Source organism: Phoxinus phoxinus, assembly GCF_949152265.1.
Source record: "Phoxinus phoxinus genome assembly, chromosome: 4".
Classification (NCBI taxonomy): domain Eukaryota; kingdom Metazoa; phylum Chordata; class Actinopteri; order Cypriniformes; family Leuciscidae; genus Phoxinus; species Phoxinus phoxinus.
Window position 1 is genome coordinate 43803106 of NC_136879.1, and position 15005 is coordinate 43818110.

General features: G+C 37.9%; 1 protein-coding gene across 1 annotated transcript; it reads right to left on the minus strand.

The window, feature by feature from the left end:
• Positions 1 to 3235: 3235 nt before the first annotated feature.
• Positions 3236 to 8115, minus strand: phox2a (paired like homeobox 2A). Its single transcript, XM_079610976.1, has 3 exons — positions 7536 to 8115; positions 6443 to 6630; positions 3236 to 4413 (listed from the first exon to the last, which is right to left on the minus strand). The coding sequence occupies exons 1-3, from the start codon at positions 7756 to 7758 to the stop codon at positions 3982 to 3984; spliced, it is 843 nt and encodes a 280-aa protein (XP_079467102.1). The 5' UTR covers positions 7759 to 8115; the 3' UTR covers positions 3236 to 3981.
• Between the last annotated feature and the right edge of the window lie 6890 nt (positions 8116 to 15005).

A 15005-nucleotide genomic window follows, 5' to 3' on the forward strand; every position in this document is an offset into this window, starting at 1 on the left:
AAGAAAGTCTCATTGAGCTTGAAATACAAATGTAATTACAAATTCCACAAAATGTTTAAGTATATTTATATAACAAATTTCACAGTTTATTTATGCTGATGATTACATTTGTTTATTACATTATTGATTATCATTCAATACATTACAAACCAAGAAACCTAAATAAAATAAAGTGATTACATGTTATTTTTTGTAAAAATAACTAAAATACACAGTAATTTTCATAATAATATTTAGTAATATTTAGTCAATATTTCGTCAGATCAAATGTGTGTGAAATGCTGCAGGATTTTTCTCAATGTCTTTTAATCAACTGGGTTTGCATTAACAAAAATCATAAGAAAAAAAAGTTTAGTTATTTATACAAGTTCTAAGTTTGTTAGAATGTTCCTAAATGCGATTCTTAATAGCGTCTCGGATATTGTCGTTTCCTTAAGGCGAGACAGATTTTTGGCTTTTCATTAAGTGTTTTATCAGTCTAATGGAAAGAAAACATCCCATAATAGAACTTTTAAGTGTATCTTTTATAATGCCATCTATTTGCGTCTGTAGATTTAAATATTATCTTAAAAGCCCATGTTATCAAAAAGAGTTTTGTCCTCCACTTCAGCCTCACTTATATACACCAAAACTTACAGTTTTATTCATATCTATATTCTGAAGGTTTTTACTGAGGGGTTTGTTCATAAATAATTTGTCTGATTTTTAAATAAACATTTTATTCCAAAAAAAAAAAAATGGTGCAATTTTTTTTTTAGTCTTTTACTTTTACATAATTTTTTGATTTATAGAGTGATAAAAAGAGATATCCAAAATCCCCTTATAAAAACCTGACTCTAATATGTAAAAAAAATGAAACAAGGATTTTGAACTTGGCTTTATCCAATGTTCAGATTTTTGTTCAAGAAATTTAAGCAAATAAGGTCATATTAATTTAGGTAATGCCACATTTGTATTTAAACATAACATTTCAGAAAACTTGTAATATAAAAAATGTTTGCAATGCTTGATGTAATCAATCAACTGGTGAAGTATGGAGATATCTAGTATGTTTTACCCTATTCACCTGTACTGAGAATAAAATGACATGCTATTGTCTAACAACTTCAACATTACATCATTCATAAATCTGAAAGAGTTCCAAAACATGAAGAAGTTGTCATCACTTTATATGATGAACAGATTTCATTTAGGCTTTTATTCACGAATAAACTGATCAGCAGAAGATCATTTTTCAGAACATACTTGAATTTAATTCAAGCATTTTAAACCAAATTTCAAACGTTTTTGTGTTTTTTGTAACAATATGAACACATTTGTAAGTTCTTGTGTTTTCAAAATAAAAATTGTAAAATAATTCCTCATATGCTGGAATATTCTGTGCGTCCCCGCGAGTGAAGGATGAAGTGAATGCGAGATCACACACGAGATGTTCATTTTAACTGTCTTTATTTTGTCATTTTTATGGATTATATACAGCAGATCATTCATGAAACACATGGCGTGCACTGGAGCCAGTAAACATTAAAAAAAGAAGAAACTACATCGTATTTATATTAATATTTACAAAATATTTCTCAATAAAAGCCTAGCTTAAAAAAACATCCCAATATTTTTTTTTCTTTTTCTTTTTTCCTTCAATAAATTAACTACAAGTGGCTTAACTATGCTTGTTTCTGGGGTCACACACACACACACACACACACACACACACACAGGTCTTCAAAGAGCTTCAGTGGAGAAGCACATGATACATTCATCAGTGACGTTTCTATGCCGGTTCACGGATGCATGTTTTCAGGATTGATTTCTTGTCCTGAAGCTCCTGCTGGACTAAATGTTTCTGGACCTTCAATTACGAGGAAATGAAGAACTAATTTACTGACAGTGACAATTCATTCAAGCGCTGATGATGCGGATCTTCAGGGTTAAAGATCCTCGTGAACATAAAGAGAGAAACATCGCAGCTGCAAGAGATGAACACAAGATGGACCGGAGAACAAACACACACACACACTCACACACACACACACACACACACTCATATACACACACACACACACACACACACACACACACACACACACACACACACACACACACACACACACACACACACACACACACACACACACACACACACACACACACACACTCACACACACACACACTCACACACACTCACACACACTCACACAAAAGCGCCCACGAGTTCAACATGACAATAAATTAAACACTTTTACAATAAGGTCTCATTTGTTGACTTCAGTCACTGCATCACTGAACATGAACTAATAATGTGACATATATTATTATAGCATTTATGAACTGTTCTTAATGTTAGTTTATAAAAATCATAGTTTGATCATGTTAGTTTAAAAGCTACACTCTTAAAAATAAAGGTTCCAAAAGTGATGTCACAGAAGAACCAAAACTATCTGAATAATCTAAAGAAGCTTTGGTGGAACGGAGGAGTTCCGCGGATGTTGAAGGTTTGATGCCAATATTGAACCTTTATTTGAACAAATACAACTTTTAATGTTAAAAATGTGTTAGTAAATTACATCAACATTAACTAAGATTATTAAATACCGTAGAACTATTAATTCCTTGTAAATTCTAATGGTAACACTTTACAATTCATTAGTTAACATGAACTAAGAATGAACAATATTTCTACAGCATTTATTAATCTTAGTTAATATTAGTTTCAACATTTACTAATATGTTATTAATATTAACATTAGTTACTGCGCTGTGAACTAACATGAACACACAATGAACAGCTGGATTATTATTCACTAATATTAATATTAATGTTAACTAATGAACATTATTGTAACGTGTTACCGTTCTAATTAAACCAGAGCATTATAAAACTAAACTGGAATACACTCTCGACTCTATAACGACAAACAGTTTTAAATGATTGCATAATAGTGATAAATGAGCTGCTTAATTCAAACAATTTAATTAATATTCAAACTAAATTAATTAAAAGATCTATAAAATGATCCCGTTTAAGGTTTCATATAAAACCTCGGTTACACTTTATTTTAAGGTGTCATTGTTACAGTGTAATTATATATGTAAGTATTGAGTAATATTAATCAACTACATGTACTTACTATAGGGTTAGGGTTTGGTTGAGGGTTAGTTGCATGTAATTATGCATAATTTACTGTTATTACTATGGTAAATACATGTAACGTATGTAACAAGGACATTAAAATAAAGTGTTACCAGAAGCTTTTCTCCTCAGTATGTTATACTCAATCAAATCTAACTTTATCTGGACAATAACTTTACTCTAGATCTGCTGTAAAGCCTGAACACTGTTACTGTAATCTCTGTTACTGTAATCTCTGTTACTGTAATCTCTGTTACTGTAATCTCTGTTACTGTAATCTCTGTTACTGTAATCTCTGTTACTGTAATCTCTGTTACTGTAATCTCTGTTACTGTAATCTCTGTTACTGTAATCTCTGTTACTGTAATCTCTGTTACTGTAATCTCTGTTACTGTAATCTCCATTATCTCTGTAAAGTTAACGCTCTATAGTGTTAAAAGCGCTGTATAGATGAAGGTGACGACCTGACTTGACATAATACTTCTTTTTTTGTCTAGTGATAAAGTATCGAGCTGCTTAATTCATACAATTTAATTAAAATTAAAACTAAATTAAAAGTAAATCCATGAAATGATGACCCCTGTACGGTTCCACGTGTTCTCCGTATGCTGTACTAACACGTCTCTAAAAAAGCTGGGTTTCAACCCAATTTTGGGTCAAATATGCACAAACCCAAATGTTGGATTAAAAATGTAACCCAACGGCTGGGTTTGACCCAAACTTGGGTTAAAACAACCCAGCTTTTTGCAGTGGATGCAGTGACTGGTCAGTGTTAACTGGCGCCAGCACATGAGACCTCATCGACGGGTTGAACATCGAGTCCAGTTCTACACGAGTGACCCAGCAGATCTCTAGAAGAGGTTGGTCTTGATTGTGTTGGGTTTCCGGTGGAAGGTGGACAGAACGCCGGCGAACGGGCCGGACGCCACACTGTCCGCGGGCTGCCAGGCCTTCAGCAGGTCCGGTGTGGGTCCGGCCGAGCCCAGGCTGGGCCACGGCGAGCTCTTCAGGCCCTGGTGGAGCGAGGGCGAGATGGAGGCGCTGGTGAAGCCGGAGCCGGACACGGGACTCGGACTGAGGCTGCCGGTGCCGGGACTGCCCATGTTCCCGGATCCGGGCAGAGACGCGGTGCTGTCGGGGGTCGGGCTGCACGTCGACTCTTTGGACTCGTCGTCCTCGGATGAAGAGCGAGCCTCTCCGGGCTTCTTGCTGCTGTTCGCTCCTTTGGAGTTGGCGGCGCGTTCCTGTTTACGAAACTTGGCCCGCCGGTTCTGGAACCAAACCTGAGGAAGAGCCACGAGATCATTCACAATCACATTTCTTACAGTATTAATGTCATATTTTCTCTATTAAATGATATTATCAGATACAATTGTTTGATTTTAATTGTTACACTCTTAAAAATACAGTATTAATGTTCGTTTTTAAGTCAGGGCACATTTATTTTAGGGCTGTCAAAAGATTAATCGCATCCAAAATTAAAGTTCGTGTTTGCATAATATATGTGTGTGTACTGTGTAGAATTATTATGTATAAATACACACACATTCATGTATATATTTAAGAAATATTTGCATTTATATACTGTATATATATTTATATAATTTATATTATATATAAATATTTTATATATAAATATAACCAATTTTTCTTAAATATATACATAATTGTGTGTGTTTTTAAATATATATATATACTTATACACAGTAGACACACATATATTATGCAAACACAAACTTTAATTTTGGATGCGATTAATCTTTTGACAGCCCTAATTTATTTATATCGCGCTTTTTACAATAAAAGAGTTTCAAAGCAGCTTTACAGAGATAACCGGAAAATAATGCAACAAAGTGTGTGTCCAGAAGAGAACAGCGTCAGCTTGAGAAGTTCAGTGATGTTCATTTCTGTTGTAAAAAAGCTATTCATTTAGTTCATTTATATATATATATGTGTGTTAAATTACTGAATACCGTAACTCAACACCCCGAAAGGACATATAGTTCGAATTATAAGGTCTTTCTTTTCTTTACCTTTTTAGTTTGATTTTTCTTCATCTATTCTTATATAGTTTTGATCTGTTTGTTTTTTGTCGATATGTGTATTTTGTAACATTTCTGAATGTATTCCTACAATAAAATAAATAAATAAAATGCAAGAGCATTACATGTGTTACAGTATTAATGTTCCCTTTTAGTCTATTAAATGATATTAATGACATCAGATTTGAATTATGTTACATTCTTCAAAAGTAAAGGTTCTTTATCAGCATCGATGGTTCCATGAAGAACATTCAACATCCGAAGGGTTCTTTAAAATATTATTAAATATCACACTAAGAATACACGTTATGATTCTATTGCATCGCTGTAAAATGAACCCTGCTGGAAACTTTATTTCTAAGACGCTGAATTTGAACTATAAGATGAATAAATGCTTTAGGAATATTTTGGTTACTCTTTATTATAAGGTGTCGTTGTTTACAGTGTAATTATATATTACAGTAATGAGTAATATTCAAAAATATATATTTCTTGTTTGCTTTTCATCAGCATCGATGGTTCAATGAAGAAACATCCTAAAGGTTCTTTGAAATATTCCTCACACTATAGAATTTGATCTCTATATATAGTTATAATATAGAAATAATATAGATATAGAACTATATGTTATTTTAAGGTTCTTTGAAGATAAAAAATGATTATATTGCATCGCTGCAAAAACCCTTTTGAAACCTTTATTTTTAAGACGCTGAATTTGAACTATAAGATTAATAAATGCTTTAGAAATATTTAGGTTAGTCTTTATTTTAAGGTGTCATTGTTACGGCGTTATTATATATGTCAGAACTGATTAATATTAATTAACTACTGTACTATAGGGTTTGGTTTAGTTGCATGTAATTAGGCTGTGCATCATTTAGTAAAAGTACAATCTAAAAAAAGCTGGGTTGTTTTAACTCAATTTTGGGTCAAATATGGACAAACCCAAATGTTGGATTAAAAATGCAATTTAAAAATGTAACCCAACGCCTGGGTTTGTCCATATTTGACCCAAAATTGGGTTAAAACAACCCAGCATTTTCTAGAGTGTAACAAGGACGCTGTAAAATAAAGCGTTACCAATATTTGTCATTGTGAAGTGTTACTAACGCACGCACACACACGTGACCCAGCCGCTATAAATCACTCACTAAATTAATTACATCTGGAAGAGGCCCAAAATATCCAATATAGATGACGATTTATAGTCGTATATCATCACATGGTTCCGCACTCAGTGATGAATATACTCCGCGTGCATGCGCCTCACCTGCACGCGCGCCTCGGTCAGGTCGATCTTCAGCGCGAGCTCCTCGCGCGTGTAAATGTCCGGGTAGTGCGTCTCCGCGAACACGCGCTCGAGCTCCTTCAGCTGAGAGCTCGTGAAGGTCGTGCGGATCCGGCGCTGCTTGCGCTTCTCGTTCAGACCGGACGGGTCCGAGAAGAACTTGTACGGCACTGCAAGAGCAACGAGAGGCATGAGGAGCACTTCCACAACACAGGCAGTAACAGATGGTGCACATTTATGTCGGATTGTTTTTTTAAATAAGAAAAAGGAATGTTTTTTGCGCTCATAGCCTATATTTGAGGAATGCGTCCGTGCATTTGTATTATTATGATTATAATTAAATTATGCATTTCGTTTTAAAACGACACACTCCATATAAGTCGCACATATTCTGATGTGAAAATGCAATAATAATGACACAAGCCTATAATTGACATTTACCGCGCGGGAATATCCGGCGAGACAGGGTCGTGTCTCATTTCTTCTGTCCAATAAACGCTCTTTTTAATTATAGATCCGTAAGACATAATTCAATTAATTACTTTAAATTGATTTGCGCCTCAAATTATATGAGTTTTAGGCTAATTGAATTAAATTAGCTTTCAACGTAAACGTGTGCAACTGGATATCGCAATTATACAAATTAAAGATACATTTGTATCAAATAAACAAAATAACGTTTTTTTTAATCGGCATCGAAGAATCGATGGAATGCACAAAAGATTCTTTATAAAAATGTTCGCTCTAATAAATGAATAAAAACGGATCACATTAATAAAAATAAATTAAAAAACGGTTATTTTAGGAACTGATCGCTGAAAGTTCCAAAGAATGTCATTAGAATTACACGTCATAAAAAAGAACGTTTTTAAACAGTGAGTCGTGACGTATACATCGCTACATTCGGAACGAGTTTTATATGTTAAACAAAGAAAAATGGACAGTTTGGCGTTTACAGTACGAATTTAACGCACGCGCTTAACATTACACACCTGCTATTTTCAAGTCGCATTGCTCATGAAGTGTTTTAGTTCTCGCGCATGCATGTGTGTGTGTGTGTGTGTGTGTGTGTCACCTGTGGAGTAGGGCGCGGGCTGGTGCTCTCTCAGCGCGCCCAGCGCACAGCTGGCGGACCCGAGCGTCCCGCACCCCGGGCTGGAGCTGAACCCGTTCCGGATCGGGTTGTACTGGAACGCGTTGCTCTGACTGCACGAGTTAAAGTCCGCGTACGCCGACGCCTCCATCGCCGCCATGCACGAGTCGTACGTGTTCAGATACGAGTAATCCATTTTGTACATGTGGAGGGCGGAATGATGGAGACGCAGGTGTGTGTGAAGGTCCGCTCGAGGAGTGTGTGTGTGTCTCGGTGTGTTCCGCGGCTCTGCTGCTCGGTGTGTTTATAATAAAGTTGGAGTCCGGGAGACAATGGCGAGGCGGTGGTCTGTGTTTGCATGACAATGTCTCAGTTCTGAGATCCTCCTCCCTCAACACACACACACACACACACACACACACACACACACACACACACACACACGCATCTCTAATGCACCTCGGTGTTAACCCTTTCCAGCATCATCTGCTGCACTTGTGCTTCACTATTTCGTCTAATGCTCCTTTGTTGCATTTTACTTCATGTTTGATCGAGACCTGAAGCGCGCGCGCAAATATAACTCTAAATAAATGACTATTAATGGCTATTAAGACTAATGGCATTAAGGCGAGGATGGGCAACTTTTCAAGAGCGGGTAAATGGGTCCGTTTTCCTCATGCTAAATGAATTGTGGGATTGTTTTAGCTTTAATGCGGCTCTGGTTGGTAGTGTGAGATGAAGTTTAATCTGATTTGGGGAATAATGGCCTTTATTTAAACCCCCCAACGCTGCATTAAGAGGCCGAATGAAATAAAATGATCGTAAAATTAAAATAAACGATGAAATACTAATTAATGCTGACTTGAAGTCGTTAATTGCTCGCGTTTACTCGATCTGTTCTCATCAGGAGTGACTGGACGGAAACCTGCTGCTCACAGTCACGCGCATCTGCTTGCTGTCACTCACTATTACGCGCGAGTTTATCTCAACTCTTTGAACAATATTAATTAGACATGGATATTATCCGAGCTGTTATAGCACGTTATAGGCCTATCATTATTTAACATAAAAATCACGTTTCAAAATTATGCAATAATAATCGCATTTAACGTTATCGAATCAGAAACGACATTTATTTCCGTGCAGCTGAATATGTCATTTTTAACCATATGTGTCATGGATTCGTTTGACTTTTGACCCCTGTAACCCTCTCTTTATGCGCGCGTAACCTGGTTATCCCGACGCGGCCCCGGGCGTGCGCGTCACGGCGCGTTTGGATGATTTCGGGTGACGCGCGTCTCAAACTTCATCCATCAGCGTCCGCATCCCGCGCGCAGATTAACGACTGTACCGGGAAGTGACGAGATACACACGACAGCAACAAGTCTTCACGGACACCGGAACCTTTCAGCGCGCGTTCATCATCTCCGTACACACCTGAGGAGATCACCTGTGTGTGTGTGTGTGTGTGTGTGTGTGCGCGCGCGCGCGAGAGAGATTCAGAACGCGTTTTACATCTTTTTTAGAATTACAGATTTAAATACTCAATAGCAAATATTAAATATGCCGTTATTAATATGCAACTTAACGAAGGAATATACTGATGTAGGCTATTTAATATTACACTCTTTAAAATAACGGTTCAAATAGTCTTTTTTTATTTAAATGCATATTTTTTAATGCAGTGGGTTCCCAAAAACCATTTTCCCCACTAGGAGATTTTATTAATAAGGAAAACCTTTTGTGCAGTGGAAATATTCTATGGATGTTAAAGTTATTTAAATACTTAAACATGGCGCTGGGAACCATCGGTGCCAATAAAGAAACATTAACGAAATAAAACCATGTCAAATTAAATGAACGAATTGTCTGATTCATCTCACTGTTAATGTGGTATTTTACATCGCGCGTGTGTAATGAAAAATACAGAATACAGGCGTGACAGATTCCGCGTTATTTAAATCTATGAATATCTATTTGGTTGATTCAGTTTTTAATTTTAATTTAGACTTTTTGTAGAAATTAGCCCACATAAATGTTCAAACAAGCAAATGAAAAAGTTTTGTTCGTACTAAATAGCAAGTGTCTCGCGCCACCCGTTGCCCGCGCGCGCGCCCGGCGGGTTTCAGACGGGTCACTGTTTACGCGCGTGACACAGACGGGTCGCGTCTCATCCTTTCCCGATCCTTCATCCCCCTCTCTCTCTCTCTCTCTCATCAATCTCTCTCTCTCATTAGCTCAATCTGCATTCAGCAGTGATCGGTCACCGGGAGACACACACACGCACGCGCGCGCGCGCTCGCTGTAATGGCCCGGGCATCGGATGCGATTACTGTCAGCCAAACCAAACCAACCCAAACACAATTCAATTATCCCGGAGAGCACGAGACCCTGCGCTTTCCATTTATATATTTATTTTGCGCTCGGAAAATGCCCTTTTTTTGTGATGGCAAAGCAGAATATGAGTGTTTTAGAACCACAGGAGGAATTAATGGAGGCTCTCGGGCAGACAGTAAGTGCACTAATGTTAAACGCTGGTTAGTGTAACTATCGATCAACAGCAGCATGCCAGAATCCATCAAAAAATGAAAAGCAGCGCGCTAGGCCCGACCCGTTCTTCAGCTGTCAATCACAGACTCAGCTGTCAATCACAGCACAGTTATTTACACAAGCGCCATGCATGAGAAAGAGGCTCGTTACTGTTTCCGCTAATCGCCGATGAATGTTAAAGCTGCTGGTCTCACGGGTCGCGCGGATCGGGATTAGCGCGCATTTTCAAGACAAACACTCGGATTTGAAAGTCAGATGTGCGCGAGGGGCTTTGAAGAGATTAACGCGGGGAACCGGGATCAGTTCCCCGGCAAACTCACCCCTGACACCGAGCAGGAGAGCCCGTGTGTCCGCAGGAGAAACACTTGCACAACAAGCGAACTGTTGCGTTCTCAAACACGCGGGAAACACCGCAGCGTTACGCGGACGCGATGTTCAAACGAGCCACTGTTCAATACACAACTGTCAATAATAATACAAAACTGTCAAATAAAAATAAAAAACAAAATTAAACTCCATATGTCAAATTTTACTCCAAGTGTCAAAATTAAAATAATTCTAAATTCAAACTCAGACTGTCAAAAAAATATATCAATAAAATAATCAAAAGTCAAACTCCTGGCTGTATAAAGTTGAGTTGTGACAGTTGAAGTCCAATTATACACTATTTCTATTCAGACTCATGTATTGCAATTTGGTCTGTCAAAATAACTATGATAATCATTTAATTTAATAATAATAAAATAAAATAAAAAATGCACAGTCACAAAAAAGATTGATTGACTGCATGTTTATTATTAAGAAAATAATCTCCAGAAAGATAATGTTTTCTCACAATATAGAAATGAACCTCTTGGGATTCTATTTTTCTAATAGCACACAGGCTTTAAACTATTTTTGGTTTATTTTAAGGTAAAGTATAACATTGTACTAAAACAAATAATATTAATTAACTACATGTACTTGTAGAGTTACAGTTTGGGTTTGGTACGGTTATACACACTCTAAAAAATGCTGGGTTGTTTTAACCCAATTTTGGGTCAAATATGGACAAACCCAGCCGTTGGGTTACATTTTTAAATTACATTTTTGATCCAACTTTTGGGTTTGTCCATATTTGACCCAAAATTGGGTTAAAACAACCCAGCATTTTTTAGAGTGTGTATAATTTACTGTTATTACTATAGTAAGCGCATGTAGAAACGCAGAAATGCATTTTTGTAGAATGCTTTATTCAGGTCGATTAATCGAAACGTCACAATTAACCATGTCTGAATATGGAACAATAATATGAAATATAGCAAATGTTAGACAAAAATAAATACACTCTAAAAAATGCTGGGTTGTTTTAACCCAATTTTGGGTCAAATATGGACAAACCCAGGCGTTTGGTTAAATTTTTAAACGTTTGGGTTTGTCCATATTTGACCCAACATTGGGTTAAAACAACCCAGCATTTTTTAGAGTGAAGGATTTTAAATATCTGTGGCGTTTTTGACCAGAGATTTTTTTTACCAACGTCAGAAAATTCTTGCTAAACGGTACAAAAATTATATTTTTCATAATTTATCATCACAACTTTTTTTCTTTTGTCAAATCAACTTAGATAATTAATGTGGTTGAGATAACAATATTTTGAATTTTGACATTTTAAGTTAAACCAACGGGTTTTTTTTTACATTGGAAAACTGACGTCATTTTATTACTGAAAAAACAAACCCCGCATCAGATGTAGCGGTTCTGTCCGTCTGTGTGTGTAGTGTGTGTGTGTGTGTGTGTAGTGGCAGCAGCTGGAGAGCCAGTAATGGGCATACGCGTTAATCAGATCAGGGCTCCGGGGCCCCGCGCGCTCAGAGCCCGACACAACCGGCGCTGCGCGGGACCTGTGCAAACTTAATCTAATTAAACTCTCCTCTAAACTAATTAGCCGGCAATCTGCCACGCGAGCTGTCCCAGAGCAAGCTTTGAATTAGGCAGAATGGATTTCTCCCCGAGTCTTTCAGAAAGAGACACGAGACAGAAGAGAAGCTGCTCGCGCTTTTATCCGCTCTCGTGTTCGCGGCGCGGGAAACCCTGTTCCGCGCAGATGCTGAAACACATCAGCCAATGATGGGAACGGTAGAGTTATGTTACCTCTCCGACTCTACCAGCAGCAGGTAACCGACACCTGATCTCAAACTGCACATATGTGCTCAGACATGCCTCCATTTATCTTTACAGAAGTACAGCAAGGGCGCCACTTAGGCTATATGAAACGCGCGCGTGCACGCTTCCTAAAATATCGCATTATAATAGCGATTCAAAATCACTAAAACAGTGACAAAAACGCGAAGGAGAGCACGACAAAATAAAACAATGACGCAATAGAACGAACGATATGACGAAATAGAACGTTCACGTCAGAAGCGGAAGTCAACGCTACTCGAGAATATTGTCGAAATAGAACGTTCGCGAGACGGAACTTTCAGCGCGTCACATTGAACAATGTCAGTGTTGTAAACACAGTATTTGCACTCCAGTGTTTCACTGGCGTAATAAATCACGGAGTTTACACACAGCAACATAATTACACACACACATCACACATAATATTATTTTTATAGTTCAGAGACGGAGATAAAACCTGTCAGATTGTTTAATTTTAGTAATTTGTGTATCATGTCAATAAATGAAAATGAAAAACAGACTAACTACAATAGTGCAACAGCACAAGTTCAGAGATAAATCAGTGTGTGTGTGTGTGTGTGTGTGTGTGTGTGTGTGTGTGTTTAGAGACAGAGAAGCAGGACTATGGTCTCTCTCAGTGTAATTTCTCATCTCTCAGATGCAGAGCTACAGGACTGTAAATGGTAAATCAATAATTGTGTGTTCCTGCAGGTCTGTCCGGTGGGACTCGAGCAGGAGAGAGAGAGAGAGAGAGAGAGAGAGAGAGAGAGAGAGAGAGAGAGAGAGAGAGAGAGAGAGAGAGAGAGAGAGAGAGCGTTAAAAGACATGGACACACACGATAATGGACGAGAGACGTTCACGGCTGTGTGTGTGTGTGTGTGTGTATGAGAAGCAGGATCAGTGCAGACTGTGATAGAGGATCATCATTACACACACACACACACAGTAATGTAAGCTGTCTCTCGGTGTATAATTAGATTGGACTGGTTGAGAGGCTGAAGGAGGTTTTCTGCTGGTACAGCATCTTCTCTCTCACACACACACACACACACACACACACACACACACACACACACACACACACACACACACACACACACACACACACACACACACACACACACACACACACACACACACATTCATATTCAACCTTCTATCATTGCAGAGATTCATGCTTTATTTGTATTGTTTACATTCATGTGAACATGTTTCGCTTCTCATGCGGATCAGTGCACATCTACTTCTGTGTGTGTATATGAGTGTGTGTGTGTGTATATACATGTGTGAGTGTATGTGTGTGTGTGTGTGTATATGAGTGTGTGTGTGTATATACATGTGTGTGTGTGTATATATATGTGTGTGTGTGTGTGTGTGTGTGTATGTGTGTGTATATGAGTGTGTGTGTGTATATACATGTGTGAGTGTATGTGTGTGTGTATGTGTGAGTATATGAGTGTTTGTGTGTATATACATGTGTGTGTGTATATATATATGTGTGTGTGTGTGTGTGTGTATGTATGTGCGAGTATATGAGTGTGTGTGTGTATGATTGTGTGTGTGTGTGTATGTATATGAGTATATGTGTGTGTGTGTGTGTCTGTATATGAGTGTGTGTGTGTATACGTGTGTATGAGTGTGTGTGTGTATATGAGTGTGTGTGTGTGTATATGTGTATATGAGTATATGAGTATATTTATTTACCTTTATTTAACCAGATGATCTCATTGAGATTTAAAACCTCTTTTGCAAGAGAGACCTGGCCAAAATGGCAGCATACGAACAACGCATAAATATGATCACCAAGCATATACAACAACAAGAAACAATATATGTGTGTGTGTGTGTATGTGTATATGAGTATATGTGTGTGTGTGTGTGTATATGAGTGTGTGTGTGTGTATATGAGTGTGTGTGTATATGAGTGTGTGTGTGTGTGTATATGAGTATATGTGTGTGTGTGTGTCTGTATATGAGTGTGTGTGTGTATACGTGTGTATGAGTGTGTGTGTGTGTGTATATGAGTGTGTGTGTGTATGTGTATATGAGTATATGTGTGTGTGTGTGTATATGAGTATATGTGTGTGTGTGTGTATATGAGTGTATGTGTGTGTATATGAGTGTGTGTGTGTGTGTATATGAGTGTGTGTGTGTATGTGTATATGAGTATATGTGTGTGTGTGTGTATATGAGTATATGTGTGTGTGTGTGTATATGAGTGTGTGTGTGTGTGTATATGAGTATATGTGTGTGTGTGTGTCTGTATATGAGTGTGTGTGTGTATACGTGTGTATGAGTGTGTGTGTGTGTGTATATGAGTGTGTGTGTGTGTGTATATGAGTATATGTGTGTGTGTGTGTATATGAGTGTATGTGTGTGTATATGAGTGTGTGTGTATATGAGTGTGTGTATATGTGTGTGTGTGTGTGTTGTGGGAGGTCTCTCTCATGCTGCCTCTGTTTTAAGATGCTAATTTCATCCCCACAGGAAGTGAGTGAATCCCTACATGTGTAAAGGAGGATGCAGAGAAAAGAAGGAATTTTCTTTAGGCATTCCATCCTTCTGTACTCTGTCTCTCACACACACACACACACACACACACACACACACACACACACACACACACACACACACACACACACACACACACACACACACACACACACACACACACGTTTCTAGCGTTGGATTACGAGCTGCACATTCCTGAACCTCACACAAAAACCCAGAGTCAGA